We start from the raw sequence: 16,845 nt of genomic DNA on the forward strand, positions 1-16,845 counted from the left end.
CTAAGGAGTTGCCCAGCCTAGATCCCTCACAGGCACAGTTCACACTAGGGTTTGTGCTCCTGTGAGAATCTAATGCCACCACTGATCTGACAGGAGGCGAAACAAGCAGTAATGCGAGTGATGGGGAGCAGCTGTAAATACAGATGAAGCTTTGCTCATTCACCTGCTGCTCACTTCCTGCTGTGTGGCCTGGTTCCTAACAGACCACAGACCGGTACTGGCCCATGGCCCAGGGGCTGGGGACCCCTGCTCTAGAGTCCAGCTGCCTTCATTACCTTCTATAAGGCTAAGGGCAGACTGGGCACCCCTCCTATGCCTGTGTTCTCATCTATGAAAAGGCAATAGTAGTGATGTCTACCCCTTAATGTGGTTGTGGTGCTAAATGGGTCAGCGCATATGCCTGGTACGTGGGACACACAGTGCAATCCACTACTGGTACAACAGGGCTGGGGGCACATTTGCCCTGTTCAACCATTAGCGTTAACCCTCCTGTTCTTTTTCCGCTCTTGCCTCATCTGGTAGGTGATCTTGCATGGAAAAACTGGTAGGCATGGCCAGCCCTTCTTTTGGGGGCTCCTGTGAATGAGGAGCCTTACAGGTCCCACACTGCCATGGACTGCATAGGGAAGCATGACCCTGGACCCACTTGGCCAAGGACACAGGCCATATACTCAGAGCAGCTTTTCCAGTGATAAAGCAAGTATTTGGCACCCAGCTACCTTATCGCATTTCTCAATTAAGAAGTCAGGCCAGGAAAGGCAGTCTCACACCTGGACAGTCTTGTCAAAGGGTACATGGAGGCTCCTAATGGCCCATCTACCATCTGAGGGCACCAGGGTCACTCCTCTGCCCTCCTGTCCCTTTAACTGCTGGCCTTCACCTTGCCCTTAAAGGTCAAGATACCCATTTCCCACTCAGTCTCTCCCCTTCCTCCTCGTTAGCATCTTCTCCATCCCTCAGTTGACTTGCTCCTCAGCTGGCTATAAATGCAGGCTCACCTCTGGTAGGGCTCAGTTGAAAGCCTTCACTCCACCTCTGCACCTTTTGAAGTTCTTGTCTTTTCCCCAACCTGATTCCACTCCATGTTTCACAGGCTGCCGGTCCAAATGTACTCAAACTCTTCCTGACCCACAACAGGTCAAGCCCTGACTTGAGAGTCACCTTTTACCTATGTTAAATTTTAATTTCAGACAAATGACAATGTGTATGTCCTAAACACCGCAGGGAGGCAAAAATACTGTCTTATCTGGAACGCAAGTTTAACTGAGCATCCTGTATATTTGCTAAATGCCGCAACCCTACTTGTCCCTCCCCTTTATTTATGCTCATGTTCAGGACTCGCACCATCATCTCATCTGCACCACCGGTGGCTGACACACCCATACCACCCTGCAGAGAGCCCTTCCCGGCTAGCAGATCGGTGGTTGTTGGGGGGGTGGGGGAGAGTGTTTTCGGACACAACTGACCTGGTGCGCATTCACCCCAGCCCTGTGGCCATAAACCTTCCCTCCTCTCATGGCGGGAAGTTTGGTCCATCTCATCCTTCACCTCCCAAGAGACCTTCCCTGACTACTCCATCAAAACGCACCTCGCTTCACCCTGCTTCTCCCTTCTCTCCATCTTCACCCCTTTCTCCTCTTCCCTCCCCTGAAAGAGACAATAAACATTACTGTTACATAAACTATTTTATTTAAATAAAATCAGGGGCAGACCCTTTCCCCCCATACACACAGGCACATGCATGCACGCACGCACGCCCACATCCTCCTCCATTTTCCCTCCACCCATGGCCACCTCAAACCTGGCAGTTCTCATCATGACCATCCTGTTTTAACCCTGGGACAGAGAGACAACCTCTATTTGAAGGCCCTGCCCCAACCCACCCCAGCCCTCCTCGTTGATGGCAGCGGCACACAGGCCTAGGCACAAATTCTCCTGTCCAGAGTCCAGCTCTCAGCCCTCCTGGGGTGGGACAGGAGGATTGGTTCCCCAAGGCACCCAGATCCAGTGTAGCTTCCCTGCCTTTCCCCCACACAGCATGGGAGTGCCATCAGACACCTGAAACTGCTCCCTATGGAGGGTGGGTTCCCTCACTGCAGGCCAACCCTGCCCTGTATCAGCAGAGGCTCTGCAGCCAAACCTGAGCATCCCCCAAGGGATTCTGGACTAGGTATGGTTTGGTTTCAGGAAGAGTGAGGGAGAGCAATTGAGCACCAAATTCCCTAACTCCTCCCGACAGAAGAATGCCAAGATTTGGTTCAGCATCCTCTACCCAGAAAAAGTAAACAGACCTAACTCCACAGCAGAAATGGGAAGAGCTTCAGCCATCAGAACCTCACTACATCTCCACCCCCCAACATGGACCCACTAGCACCTTGGCAATGTTGGACACAGCCCAGCTGGGGAAACACAATGCAGACGGGCGCCCATTTGTAGTGTTGGTTGACAATGGGACTGGGCTTCACCTTCCGACACCAGTATCCCTCAGGTCCTGCTTTGAGGCACAGGTGGCTTCGGTCATACGGAGGGAGCACTAAAGGGATGGGTGGTGTCTTCCAGAGGCACACAGTCTGCAGCATTTCTTACATGTTACCCATGAGCAGGCTGGGACAGAGGATGGGCTGCTGGAGGGTTCCGCAACATCCCAGGAACCACCTGGGAGATGAGTAGGCAGGAGGGGGACCCATCCATTCACTCAAGCTGGGGGGACCAAGATGCTGGGACCCAGATCCAGTGCCCACCTTCTCTGATGGTTTCCCTGTGCTGCCCAGACAAATTTCCCTGAGGGGGAAAAACCAGACAGAAGTCAGAAAGAGGGCAGCAGACAGACAGACTGTGAAGGACCAACACGGGGAAAGGAGATGTCAGAGCCAAAGACAAGCCTTCTGAAAGGGTAAGGCAAAGAGAGCTGCCACCTGTGGGGGCAGGGCAAGGTGAGAAAGCCAGGACATATACAACAGACTCAAGACAGCCAACCTGACCTCTCTGGGGGAAGTAAGGACCCGAGGAGAGGGAGCTGGGAACCTGCAGGGCCCTCCTTGGGCCAGTGGTGGTATGAATGCATCAGCCACCCTGAGCACCGGGCTACAGGCTGATACTGCGCTGGTGGCGACCTCCACGACCCCCACTCCGGGGACCCAGCTCCTGGCCATCTAGACTGGTGTGGTCCGAGAGACCTCGCAGGTGCTCCACGGAATCGCACTTCTGCAGGTCCGAAGCCACAGTGCGCAGGCTCAGCAGGCTCAGCGTGTCAGTGTCTGGGGCGGCGCCAGGCCCCAGGCTGACGCCTTCCTCCAGCCCTCCACCCTCCGCCCCTTCGATGATCCCGCTGTCCGCATCCTCGCCACCATCAGGCCCAGCCTCCGCCCCCACTGGAGAGGAACGCCTCTGGCCCGGGGTATGAGCAGGCTGGCCCCGGCGCCGCGCATGAATCTGCTCGCTGATCTGCTCCAGGTTGCGCAAGGCGACTGAGTAACGGGTCTTGGCCTGGGCCACCTGCTGCTCCAGCTCTGTCACCTTGGCCTTGTGCTCCTGCAGAGGGAGGGTCAGAGTCAGGTGACCCTTGGGGCAACTGTCTGAGGCCCCTGGAGCTGCCAAGTCCTCTCAGACCCACTGAGATGTCCCTTCTCCAATCTTGGCTCTGCTCATCCCCAACCACTAATCTGCAGTGCAGAACCAGCCCTACCCAGCCCCTCTTCACTCCTCTTCTTCCTGGGATCCTCCTTCCCTAGCAATCTGCCCTGGTCCTACCTGGCATTCCAGGGTCTGCCTCCCAGGTCTTCATTCCCATCCACTGTTCCCATTCCCTATCTGGCCAATTCCTCTCCCCTTTCTCTCTGGTTTCCCCCAATTCTCACTTCTTCTCCTTTACATCCCTTCTCTGTCAGCATCCATTCCCCACCCCCACCTCCCATTCCTGTGGAATCATTCTGAGCATACTTGTCCCACGACACCGGCCTGGTGGATGGCCCAGAGAAAGAGACTAGTGGTGTCCCCTTCACCGGCCCTCCCTTTCTATGCCTGCTCCCTCTCATCTTCCGCCCCTCCCCCCACACTCAGCTACCTCCAGGATCTGGCTGAACTGGGCCTTGAGCTCAAAGTAGGGCCGGCTCTTGCCAATGGCGCGGCGGAGGGTCTTCTGCAGGGCCTGAACCCGAGCCTCGGCCTGCTGGCACAGCCGCGTCACGCGCTGGTGCTCCCGCTCACCACGAAGCCGCTCTTCCTCTGCTTCGTTCACCTGGGCCAGGTGGGGCGGAGCACACACACCACTGAACACGGACCCACACTCCTGCCCCTATAGCCTGCCCAGTCTGTCACTCCAAATGGTAAACTGTCTACAGAGCCCGGAGAAGGCACTGAGCTCCCAAGGCACAAGAGAACTGTGAGTCCTCGCGCCTGCCTGCCGTTACCTGCGCAACCCGCCACCTCTCAGCTTCGCTACTGCCAGGAGGGGCCGAGGTCCTCAGCCCACTCACGAGCGTGCGGGAAATGTCCATCCCTCTGTGACACATCTGCCACATCGTGGTCCTCAGAGCTCACCCTTGGGGGTTGGGGGGAGGGAGGAGCCTCACTGGGAGAGCCACAGCTCTGCACTGGGCTCCCCAGGTTTCCATGTCCAAGCAGCTAACAGGGAAGGGCTCCAGCCGCCACATCCACCAAGACCAAGGAGTCGACCTCACACACACACAGCTTCAGCAAGCAACCCCTCCCCCAGTGCTGTGTGAGCTCGAGAGAAGTGGAACTCCTGCTCTCATGTGACCCATGGGCCTGGACTAAGGAGCACACAAAAGAGCTTGCGAAATGACCACTCCTCAGGAGCCGACACTTACTCCTGCAGAATAAATGATTGTGTCATCTCAAGCATTTTTTTTTAGGTGTGCTTTTTTTTTTAATGTGGACCATTTTTAAAGTCTTTATTGAATTTGTTACATTGTTTTATCTTTTGTGTTTTTTTTGGCCACCAGCCATGTGGGATCTTAGCTCCCCCCACCAGGGATCAAACCCACACATTCTGCACTGGAAGGTGAAGTCTTAACCACCAGAGAAGTACAGCCCCCACCCTACCCCCACCCCCACCCCCCCAAAAAAATTCTTGTGTTGAAATCCTAACCTTAATGTGGGCCCTCTAAGAAGTGATTAGCTCAAGAGTGGGGAGCTCTCACGAATGAAATTATCTGCCTTATAAAGGAGGCTTCAGAGAGCTCCCCAGGTCCTTCAGCCATGTAATAATATAGTGAAAAGACAACTGGCCATATGGGAAGCAAGAAGCAGGCCCTCAGCAAACACCAAATCTGCCTGTGCCTTGATCTTGAAATATTCTAGCCTCCAGAATATAAACTTTTGATGTTTAACCCACCCAGTCTGTTATTTTGTAGTAAAGCCAATGGACTAAGACACTTGCTCTTTACAAGGTGAAGGTGGGAGACTAGAACTGATACCAGGGATCCTCCCACTCCCCAGCCCCCATAGAAGCGAAGCGAAAGTGTCTCAGTCACATCCGACTCCAGGCCAGAATACTGGAGTGGGTAGCCTTTCCCTTCTCCAGAGGATCTTCCCAGGTATCAAACCCAGGTCTCCCACATTGCAGGTGGATTTTTACCACCTGAGCCACAAGCGAATCCCATAGAAAAGACTGGAAATAATACACAAATTATAAAAGGCACGCTGGCAGAGCTCAAAACCAAGAAAGGAAGAATATTCAGAAAATAGAAACAAAGGATCACAGCTAAACATAACAGAGGAGAGTTGAATCCAGAACATTCAGGAATGAACTACTTGAGTCACTCCCACATCTGGAGGCAAAGATTCAAGAGCCGAGAAGGACCTTCTAAGTCAAAAGGAAGTATATATGGGACACAAGGAGGCCAAACAGGGCAGAGAGCTAGGACCAAACTTTTCCTAAAACATAATCAAAACTGAGGGAAGGCAGGAGCAGGAGAGAGACAGAAAGGAGTGAGGAAGGTGACAGGATTCAGGGAAAGCAAACGAAGTACCAGAACTGGCAGAAGGGACCAGTTGGCACTGCCTGGCTCACCTTGCAGGTGGCGTGGTTGAGCATCTCCTGCCATGTGGGGTCCAGCCGGTTCTTGTCAGCCATGACGCCCTGCTCAGCCACAAACACCATCTCCCGGGCAGCGTTGTGCATGCTCACAGCCCGCTCATACCGCAGTGCTGCCTTCTGTGTCTCCTGCTGGGCCTGGGAAGGAGGGTGGGGAAGGACCTCAGGAGACTGAGCTGCAAAGACCCCTAGCTGCCCATGGACACCCTCCCTGCGCAAGGACAAGAGAAGGAAAAAGGCCCACTGTAATGTTGGCTTCACCTCCCAAACTGCACTAAGGATAACTGCTGAGGAAGCAAAATTCTACAAAGAATATGTTCCAAGGGTAAGCTAAGAGAAGAAATACATGTAGAAATAGAAGGATACTGCCAGTGGAGGGCAAAGCGTAAAAAATCCAGCACTCTCCAAGGCTGCTGGACTTTTGCCCTAGGAAGAACAAAGAAAACTCCACACCTTTTAGTTGGAAGGTGGTTAGTTGATGGTTGAGACCATCAGCTCCAGTCCAGCAGATGAGCTGAATGAAATAACCAGACAACTGCCTGGAGACAGTCATCATAACATAGTTACCAAACAAAACACTAGAAACAAACCTAAGTTTTCAGTTATAGGAAACTGGTTAAACAAATAATAGTTCATCTAACATAAGAAAATCTTAAGTTCCTAAAAGCAATGTCATGGATGGGTAATTCTTGACATGGAATCATGTCTTCAAATAATAAAGAGATAAAAACAGTACATGTGTGATCCCATTTTGGCAGGATATATTTTTAAAAAAAATTTTTTTTTTTTAGTGATTATTTGTGCTGTATTAATCGCATTTCTATTTTCTATGTTTCATGATGTTTTGATATCTTGGAGGTCTTCCTGGCCCTTCTAGGGCTGCCTGACTTCTAGAGACAGTGAACTACTCTGTGAGCACACTTTGTATATGCAAATCCACCTATCTGAAGCCCATCACCTACTTTATCTAACTCTCTTAAGCCAGTATTTCCCCTGCTCTACTGGAGAAGGAAATGGCAACCCACTCCAGTATTCTTGCCTGGAGAATCCCATAGACAGAGAAGCTTGGTGGGCTACAATCCATGGGATCACAAAGAGTCGGACACAACTGAGTGACTTCACTCACTCACTCACTCCCCTGCTCTAAATCACTGAAAGGCTAGGTACCAGAAAACTAAAGACCTTCCCCATAGTCCAGAGCCTGCCTCTGTTATTCAAACTGGCCAATCCTAAATTTGCTCAAAGCTGCCTACCCTGTCTTACCCACTCCTTCCCGTGAAAACAGCGATAAAGGCTCTACAATAAAAGCTCTGAGATAAGCTTTCCCCTCACATTTTCTCCCTCCTCACCCACTCAGGTGCTTCCCCATGTAGTCCTGAATAATCTGACAGGGGGTGCCATTGCCTTCTCCGTCTATTCTCTTAGGAACTAAGTAATAAACTTTTTTAAGGCAGTTGTCTCTGTGTCTGTCACCTTACCATACTTGACTAAAACAACTTTCAGGTATAAAAATCACAAAACATGCATGTGGTTGGATCTGGAGAGATTCTGGTTCTCTTATCTTTTTTCATAGTTACAAGCTACACTTACAGCCTTCCAATAGTGACCCCATATTATTTATATAAAGAAAAATTTAAAAAGAAGGAAGTAGGGTAAAAGAGTGGAGAAGTAAGCAAAGAAAGCATGAACCAAAGGGGATAAAAGAGGAAAAGATAACTAGAAAAGGTGCTCTGTCTCAAACCCCATACAGAAACAGACAACTACAGGGCCAGGCTCTGCATGCAGCCCCCCACCCCAGAATGTGGGTCAGCTGGCCGTACCTCCTTAGCCAGCCGCCGAGCTTCATAGTAGGGCCTGGCCTTCTCGATGCAGCTCCCTAAGTGGGAGCCCTGCGTGTTGAGCTTCCTTGCTGACTCCTGCAGGATCCTCCGGTAGGTGGTCCTGGCCTCCTGGCAAAAGAATAGGGACACAGGCAGAGGGAGGCATGTGCATGGGTCCTAACCCCTCTTGTTTTTCACACATGCCCCTTCCCCTGCCACTGTACTGAAAGAGGACAGAAAATGATGAAAGCACCTCTGGAATCAGCCCAAGAGTGTGAGGAAAAGGAGCATCACTCACATCCAGCTGCAGCTCCACTTGGTTGATTTCCTCACTGGCCTGGTTCAGATGCTCCAGCTCCTCCTGCCACAGAGAGAGGCAGAAAGTTAGAGCAGCAGACAAAAGCAGCCTCATATGAACCAGGCAGGGCAGGAACATGGGTACAGAGGGAAAGCCCAGCCAAGTAGGGAAGGGAAGAAATGGAACAGGTCACTGTCAAATGGCTTCTTGTCAGAGATCTAATAACATACAGCCTCTTGTAATCCTCACAATTCCACCTCTATATCACGCAGTAAATCCCCATTTTAAGGACAAGAGAATTGAGGTTCAGTATGGAAAACTCCTACGCACACAACACAGTGGCAACAAGTCTGCTGCCATCAGACTGCACCACCACCTCCTCCTCCTCCTCCTCCAGCCAGGAGTCTCCTCAGAGCTAATGGTCTCTGTCCCAGGCAAGGAGAAACCTCTGGACCCTACTCACCCAGCACATTTTTACTACATACTTACACACTCAGCACCATGAAACCTAGAATTTAGAGCACAAATATGCAGCGACAGGCCCTTGGTCATGTGAGGAGCCATAGAGAGGAGGGCATGATAAGGGCTGGGAACCAACAGCAGAGCAGGTTGTCAGGAGAGAAGCCAGAGAGGCTGGGCACAGGGACAGGATACTCAGACTTCTCCCAATGGCAGGGGCAACCTCTCAAGAGCTTGATGCCCCCAGTGGTTTAGGAAGGCAGACTTGGGCAATGTAGGGAAAGCTTGGAGGGGCCAGAGAGACAAAAGTGGAGGCTGTCTCAAGTGGGACAGCCTTTCTCAGGTGGGAAAGGAGAGGGCAGATCCCTGGGAAATCCAGGATGCAAAATTATTAGGACTTCGTGAACAATTAAGGTCAAGATCAGGGAAGAACACATGGTTCTAACTGCTTGGGCGGTGGTGACAGAACCCCAGGTCCCCACACAGTAGATCCTATGGCAAGGAGGGAGAGCCTCAGGAAGAAGTTCACCAGACACACTGGCCTGAACTCCCCACTGGCCCCAAGCACTGGCAAAAGCAGCAAAAACCACCCGTGCGTTTCAGTGGCAGGGAGGCTGCTGGCCTGAGTATCCTCCCCTCCCCTTGGTCAAGTTCCTGGGGCCCAGGGAGCCAATGACATTCCCGAGGAAGAGCAGTGCCTAGAGAGATGCCTGGTGCTCAGCTATAGCTTCCTCCTCCAGAAGCCCTGGACAGGCCAGCCGTAGCCAGCCTGGTATCTGCCTGCTGCCCATGACCACGCCCTACACTCCACCTGCACCTGGAAGTGAGGAACGCTGCCATCACTGCTCCCGCATACTTCATTTGGCCCTTTCAAAAGCCCACTGTGTGATCCCCCTTTAGTCCTTTTATTTCTGTACCTCACCTCAAGCTCTAAAAGATTTGAGTCAGCAAGTAAGAATGCAAGAAATCAAGTTATGTGCTCTAATTACAGTGTAAGATAGAACACAGAGGAGGAAACATGCAACAAAACCAGGAACAATGATATGAAAATACGCATACTCCCAACAATGCAGACTCTGCCTCAGAGAGGACACAAACTTGTCTCTAAACTTTTCAGAACAGAGATATCTGACAGAAATAGAATGTGAGCCTTATACGGAATGTTTAGTTTTATAAAAGCCACATTTGTAAAAGAAAGAAAACCACCAAGATGAAATTTTAACAGTACATTTAACTCAATATATCTAAAATAATAACACAGTTTCAACCTGTTATCAACATAAAATAATAATTACCAATATTGTAACTTTTTATTTTAAACCATGGCTTTGATATCCACATGCATCTGACCTGAGAGCACAGCTTAAGGTGGATAGTTGGATGTGGCTCCTGTACTGGTCTGTGCAGATCTAGAAGCTAGTGCACAAGATCCACTGATTAGTCACACAACTCAGTGCTCACAAGGTAACAACTGGCCACTGTGGAAAACAGGCCGCTGGCATGGCTCAGAGGACCCCAGAGGAAGCCTGGGGCAGTGCCAACACCAGCCGACACACACACAGCTTTGAGTTTCACAGTGCCTTCCTGACAGGGACGTCCCCTTCAGCTAATGAGATCACCACAAAGAAACTGTCAGAAAAGACAATTCCTGTCTGGGTGAGAGGCAACCAGGCCCTCTTTGGGCTCTGCTTTCTGTGGCTGAACTTGGCCCACAGGGAGTTTCAGATAATCTAAGGGAGGAGGTGACCAGTCCTTTCAGCAGTTCCCACTGGAATACTCTCTAGCTCATCCCATTCACATTTGATAGATGGGGCAGGGGCAGGGAATCAGGGATGGAGTTGGGACCCAGGACTGGACCTATGATCTGGCTTTCCTGCTACTACTGATTACATTCCTAGGACTAATGATGTCCTTAGATGGATACCTCGAAGACAGGAGTACCACCACCTAAGGAAACCCACAGTCCTGGTAAGATAATAGTAATTTTGGGGGAGAAGAGAAAGAGGTGGGTAAAAGGCACCCTGTAATGTTCCTCTGAGCAAACCAAGGTCTCAGACAGGATTCCATTTGGTTCCACAGCCCAAAGCACTCCCAGACCCTGACAAGACCATCAGAGGAGTGAATGGCAAGTCATCGTCACTAGAAAGAAAACGAAAGACTTTGGCTCTTGGTCTACAGAAGCAGGCATGTATGTCTTTCTATACTGAAACTTGTACCCACGAAGCACCTCTAGCAATTTAAAAAGGCTTCCTATTGACTCTGAGGTCTGCTCCTCAGAGGCACAAAGCTCTAACAGGACAAGGAGACTGGGGAGAGAGCAGGCTGGAGGGCAAAGGGTTAGGGGATGGGGTAGCCAGGCTGAGGCAGACCGAGGGCAAAGCACAGCAGGAAGCCAACAAGCGCCCAAGGCTCTGCTTTGGACCACTGGCAACATATTCCATTTGGCCTGCTGCACCAGGGACTCCTGGCACCTGACTGAAATCGAATTCGAGGAGGATGAAGTCTGAGTCAGCATTCACCATCCATCAGCGAGCCTGCAGCCCGCAGGGAGGGTGACCTTCCCTGAGCACACCAGGCTGATGCCCAGGATGCCAGACCACTGAGTCAAAGGCAGTTAGGAGACAGATGCTCTTGCCCAACTTGTGCAAGCCATTAAAACACTCAAGGCCAAAATGAAGTATAATCTTATAAACTCTGTTGTACACCCGAAATTTATATAATATCCTAAATCAAATATTGGTATATCTTGATTTAAAAAAAAAAACCCAAGTCCACAGTCAGTCAGGAGGATTAGGGTGATACAGGACCTAAAGACTCAGAAATAAAGTAAAAATGACCTCCAGAGCAAGCTAAACTAAACATTTCAGACAATCCAGAGATTGCAAAGTCACTCTGAGGAGGAGGAGGTGAATGAAAGCATCTACTTACCTGAGGAAAGAAATGTGTCCATCACAAAGAGGGCTGAGAAAGGTGATAGGAGAGAAGACCCAGGCCCATCCCAGTACTACCCTCCTCTATTCCTTCCTGTCACTGGGACCCTACCTCTCAGAAAGCTAAGGCCCAGCCTGGATGCCTCAGAAAAACTGTGCTGAGGTCAAGGCACAGAGAGACATCCAGTGGACTTCCCTGGGGTGCAGCACACTTCAGGTAGGCCTACAGCTGGCAGCCACCTGGCTTCCCTCCAACTTCCAGAAGGATTCCAGACAACTTCCAGGCAAGAAGGCACAAGCTGTCTGTCTGCCAAGAATCCCCATTCCCCATGCCAGAAAGAGCCTGGGCCTAAGGGACCATTTCTGAGAGTTCCAGAAAATACCTGAATAGGGTCTCCATCCTTGGGCTATCCTTGGATCAGTGGATTCGCCCAGGCCACCAGTCATAACTTCTCACCCAAAACAAGAGGAGAATGAACATGTCTGGCCGAAGCTCAGGAACGAGTGTTTCTAAACTTCCCTGGGAGGTACTGATGGATTTGTGGGTAGAGACCCACTGAACGCACCAATCTATTTAAAGTGCTAAAATATAGGATCAGGATAACATGATCTTGCATACTGTCAACACTACAAAGAAACTCAAAAGACACATACCCAATGTCTTTCTCATCTAGAAGAGCCCAAACCCGGATCTGAAGGCCACCAGCCTTCACCATGAAAGGCGCTCCTCACATCAAGCTGCCTCTTCCACCCAGCAAAAAGACGCTGCATCTCTGCTGAGGCCAGAGCACTAGACCAGCCTCATCAGCGAGGAAGGCCTCTACAATAAGACCTTGTCTCCCTACGTAACCTACAACATTCCACAACGTGCCTCCTGGTTTAGCAACAGGGACTAGGGTCCTTCTGTCCGTCTTGCTTCATTAACACTTCAGGCTCACTCAAGGCAAGGTGAATCTTACTCTCGCTCAGTATTCTCTGACCCTCACTGCTGCTGCTGCTGCTAAGTCACTTCAGTCGTATCCGACTCTATGCGACCCCATAGACAGCAGCCCACTAGGATCCCCCGTCCCTGGGATTCTCCAGGCAAGAACACTGGAGTGGGTTGCCATTTCCTTCTCCAATGCATAAAAGTGAACAGTGAAAGTGAAGTCGCTCAGTCATGTCCGACTCTTCGTGACCCCATGGACTGCAGCCTACCAGGCTCCTCCGTCCATGGGATTTTCCAGGCAAGAGTATTGGAGTGGGGTGCCATCGCCTTCTCCGCTGACCCTCACAGAGTTCACCAAATACAACTGTTGATGATGATGGAAATGTTCTACATCTGCCCTGCCAGCAACACCTGAGGAACTCCATTTTTTCAATTGATTCTTAACTGAATGTAAGTATCCACATGCAGCTAGTGGCTACTTTATTGAACAGTGCAGCATTAAAGTTGCCCTTTAACACCACCACCTTTGCCTGTGTAGGCAATGGAAAAATACACAGGAGCAGAAGCGACTAAGCAAAGAAACCACAACTTATTCTCCTCTGCAGCTGAGCAAGGAATGATGCAAAGGGGAATATGAAGAATGTCAACAGGCCCTCCTCCCTGACAAAGAGATCTCTTTCTCAAAGCAAGACCTATAAACTTTCATCAAAGATAGGCAACAGAGTTTGTGAAAGAAAAGAATCACAGGACAGAGTTAGAGCAGAGCAGCAAAGAGCTGTGCAAATAAGCTACACCAAGCCTTTATCTTACAAATGAAGAAAAGGCGGCTCAAAAAGGTTATGTAACTTACATGAAAATCACAAATCATAGGGCTAGAGGATGCTTGAATCTCAGCCCAAGGCTTTTTTCACTACGACTTGTGTCCTAGGCAGACAATATATCTACATAGAACTAGCAGGAGAAATTGAGTTGTTTTCAATGCAATGCCCATGAAGCAGAGCAGAAATAAATTACTGACTCATGCCAGTAAACAAATGGCTCACCACTGCTACACTATCAGCACAGACAGTTTCCCCACACATGTCCCAGGAAACTCCACCAAGAGAAAGCAGGAAGGATGCTAGGACTAGCTTTGAAACCTTCCTGACTCACTAAAGTAACCTAATAAAGGTCTGTTGACAGAGAAGCCCAGGAATGAGAGCGCTGGGAGGCTCTTACTCACCTGCAGAGGTGTGAATCACTGCCACATCAGAATCTGGGGGATGCTATCATACCAAACAGCAGACTCAGGCCCCAAACATACAGGAACACCCTGGCTCTCACCTGTCTAAACAGCTTCTCCAGGGGACTCTTCCCTGCCACTGTTCAGAAACACAAAATCCAGCCTCAGCCAGTCATGTATCTACCACATGTGCTGCCTGTCCTCTCCTCCACTGCCTCCTTCACAAAGTTCTGCCCCTCTGCTGCTGCTGCTGCTGCTAAGTCGCTTCAGTCATGTCTGACTCTGTGCAACCCCAGAGACGGCAGCCCACCAGGCTCCCCCATCCCTGGCATTCTCCAGGCAAGAACTGGAGTGGGTTGCCATTTCCTTCTCCAATGCATGAAAGTGAAAAGTGAAAGTGAAGTTGCTCAGTCGTGTCCAACTCTTCGAGACCCCATGGACTGCAGCCCACCAGGCTCCTCCGTCCATGGGATTTTCCAGGCAAGAGTACTGGAGTGGGTTGGTATCTGCCCCTCTACCAACTAGTAAATGCTCCAAGGCAACAGATCAGCTCTTCCACTCGTTTGATTGACCCAGCATCCTCAAAGCAAGAAATGTGTACTATGAAGGACTGACCACACCTGATATAACTCTTTGCACACATCAGATTTCTTTACAGGCCTAAGCCTGGTGCCACCTTTATAAGACATGAAGAGTCTCACCTTTCACAAATAAGAATGTCCCTGGGAGGCACTGATAGGAAAGCAGGAGAGGGGAAAAGATTCAAAATTGCCTCCAATCTCAAAGCCATCTTCTCTCACATCCCATTTACACTGCATCTCTGAGTCAACGGCCCCTTAGCGTATTTGGAAAAGAAACAGCAGTTTTACTTTCTTTTGACCTAAAGTGTGCTTCCTACTGCCAATTTGTCACTTCAATTTATCAGTAAAGCCAGCAGCAACACATCCCAGGCACTCAGGCCCAGCCTCTCTCTGTACTCCCACCGTACACAACTCTTTCAGCACTGTGACACTACACTGCAATGATTTGTTGACAATCACTGTTTTCTTTTCCTGCCCCAGTGCACTGGGAAAAGAGTAAGTCTAACTCCTCACTTATCTGACAGTTCTTCAGGAAAGCTAGAATCTAATTTCCCTATCCTCCCCCAGCTCAGTCTCCTCACCTGTATTCTAGGATCCAGTTCTTCTTCTTCTCTTGGAGACAATTTGGATTCACTGCTGTTGCTTCCGCCTCCTCCAGGCTCCTCTGCAACTGGGCTCCGAGGGACTTCATCCTCTACAACCTCAGGCCGAAGCTCCCCCTGTGGGGTCTCCCGCCCCCCTGGAATCTGCCTGAGTTCAGCCATGCTGGCAGGGAGAAGGCACAGCCCTAAGCATAAAAGAGGACTGACATGCTGGGACCAGGGCCCCAGCTTGGGGCTTCTTGGGCTCTGGGTGGCAAGAAGGATTTCTCTTCTCAGAGAGTGGAAAACGAGGGCACAGGAAGAACCTCAGACTCGGTTAGAGGCCGAGATTCAAGTGGCCAGTGGGGTCCCAAGAGCTATAGCTTTGTATATGCAAAAGTCCTTCCCTCCCCGTCACAGGGAGTCCACCAGGAGAGACCCGGAGCAATAGCTCCGAGGCGGGGGGCAAAGGGGGCCTGGATCCTGGGCCGAGGCCTGCGAGGAGGAGCACCATTCGGGAGGGCGGAGGCAGGCGCCTCCAGGCTGTGGTGGCAACTGGAGAGAGAAGGCTGGGCCTGAGCAGAGGCTGCTGGCTAAGAGTCTCTGAGGAGCTGCAGGGGAAACAATGGCCAAGTACATAGTCAGCATTCGAACGTCGGTTACCAGCCTCTTTCCACCCTTCAGCCCCCCAAGGACTTTACTACCTTCCTCCCACACCTCCATATTCCGACCAACCCCCTCAACTCCTTTCCCGCGTCTCAGGATCTCTGGCCCCAGCCCCTCCCCCACCAGCGCCTTCCAGACTTTCCTCCGCATCCTAATCCTCTCCATCATTTCCCCCAACCCTTCCCCAGCCCGCGTCATTCCACCCCAGGAAGGCTTTGCAAATCACCTTTTAACCCCCAGCCCCACCCCACCTCCTCTTCTCTCTCCAATTCTGCGGACAACCCGAGCCTCGCATCTCCAACCCCCGCTCTTCCCAAATCACAAGGACCCTGGCCGCAAGCCTCCTACACAGCCAGGCGCAAAGCCCGCCCTCTGTTAGACTTTACCTCAGTTTACCTTCCCGTGCGCGGATCTCCGCTGCAAACAATCTTCCCCCGCCCTCCCCGCAACAAGCTGGTCCAACCAAATACAACGAGGCCGAAAGGAAGCGGAAATACATCATCCTGTTAAAAAAACGCCCTTCTTCCCTTCGCCCCTCCCTCTCATGCTCTCCTGCTAACCAGGTTACGTGTGGATTCCTCAACGCTCATCTCCGCCTGGCCTCCGGTTTCCGTACAAAATGGTGTCTCACGGCGCTGACTCTCACCTTACATTGCCTCCAGCCCATCCTCTACCACTGATAAATGAAACTGAAATATGGGAAGGTTGTGCCGAGAAAAACTACGGAGGATAATGAAAGTCGAGGGACCCTGGTGAGTAGGGAAAGGTTGGAAATAAAACAGAGATTAGACAATTGCCTCAAAAAGAGTGGTTGCCATCTTGCTTTACGGCGCCGGGTTCTTGCTGCACCCAAAGCCGTTTCCGGCCTCGCCCAGGAAGTCGAAAGTGGGCTTGTGGGCGTCCGGCAGTGGTGGCGCTTGTCTGAGTCCGGCTTCCTCGGACTGCGCTCCGCGGAAGAAGGGTTGTTTTTTCAAAAATGACTCCCCTTATTCAAGAGAAGCCCGTGGTTCCCTTAGTTAGTAACAAAGTCTAAATGGCAGCTCTGATATGTAAATCTCTTGCCGGCGTCCTTCCCCTGGCTCCCTCGCTGCACTTCGCCATCACCTCCCCGAGCCAGGCTCTGTCCCACTGAACATCGTTGCAGTGGTATCGCCGATTAATCCATGAGCACTGATTAGTAGTTTAGTTATCTGAATTCAGTGGTCTCGTGCACTCTGTTCAGAAGCCCACGAGGAAGAGGAGTTTGTTACATGGTTTTGTGTATCAATGAAAGGACCTGACCTAACGTCACCACTTCCAGTG

At 50.9% G+C, this 16,845-nt stretch overlaps 1 protein-coding gene across 2 annotated transcripts; it reads right to left on the reverse strand.

The window, feature by feature from the left end:
- Window positions 1-1,666: 1,666 nt before the first annotated feature.
- SH3BP5L (SH3 binding domain protein 5 like) lies at window positions 1,667-16,032 on the reverse strand. 2 transcript variants are annotated; one of them, XM_069589662.1, is made up of 7 exons: window positions 15,930-16,032; window positions 14,878-15,488; window positions 8,177-8,239; window positions 7,879-8,007; window positions 6,035-6,196; window positions 4,064-4,237; window positions 1,667-3,531 (listed from the first exon to the last, which is right to left on the reverse strand). In XM_069589662.1, exons 2-7 carry the CDS (start codon window positions 15,058-15,060, stop codon window positions 3,085-3,087), a joined length of 1,158 nt encoding a protein of 385 aa, XP_069445763.1. In that variant the 5' UTR covers window positions 15,061-15,488; window positions 15,930-16,032; the 3' UTR covers window positions 1,667-3,084. The 2 variants fall into 2 exon arrangements, with proteins under 2 accessions (XP_069445763.1, XP_069445764.1); XM_069589663.1 differs by having other exon boundaries at window positions 15,940-16,030.
- Window positions 16,033-16,845: the final 813 nt, after the last annotated feature.

The sequence above is a fragment of the Ovis canadensis genome, chromosome 5, assembly GCF_042477335.2.
Source record: "Ovis canadensis isolate MfBH-ARS-UI-01 breed Bighorn chromosome 5, ARS-UI_OviCan_v2, whole genome shotgun sequence".
In the NCBI taxonomy this organism is placed as follows: Eukaryota; Metazoa; Chordata; class Mammalia; order Artiodactyla; family Bovidae; genus Ovis; species Ovis canadensis.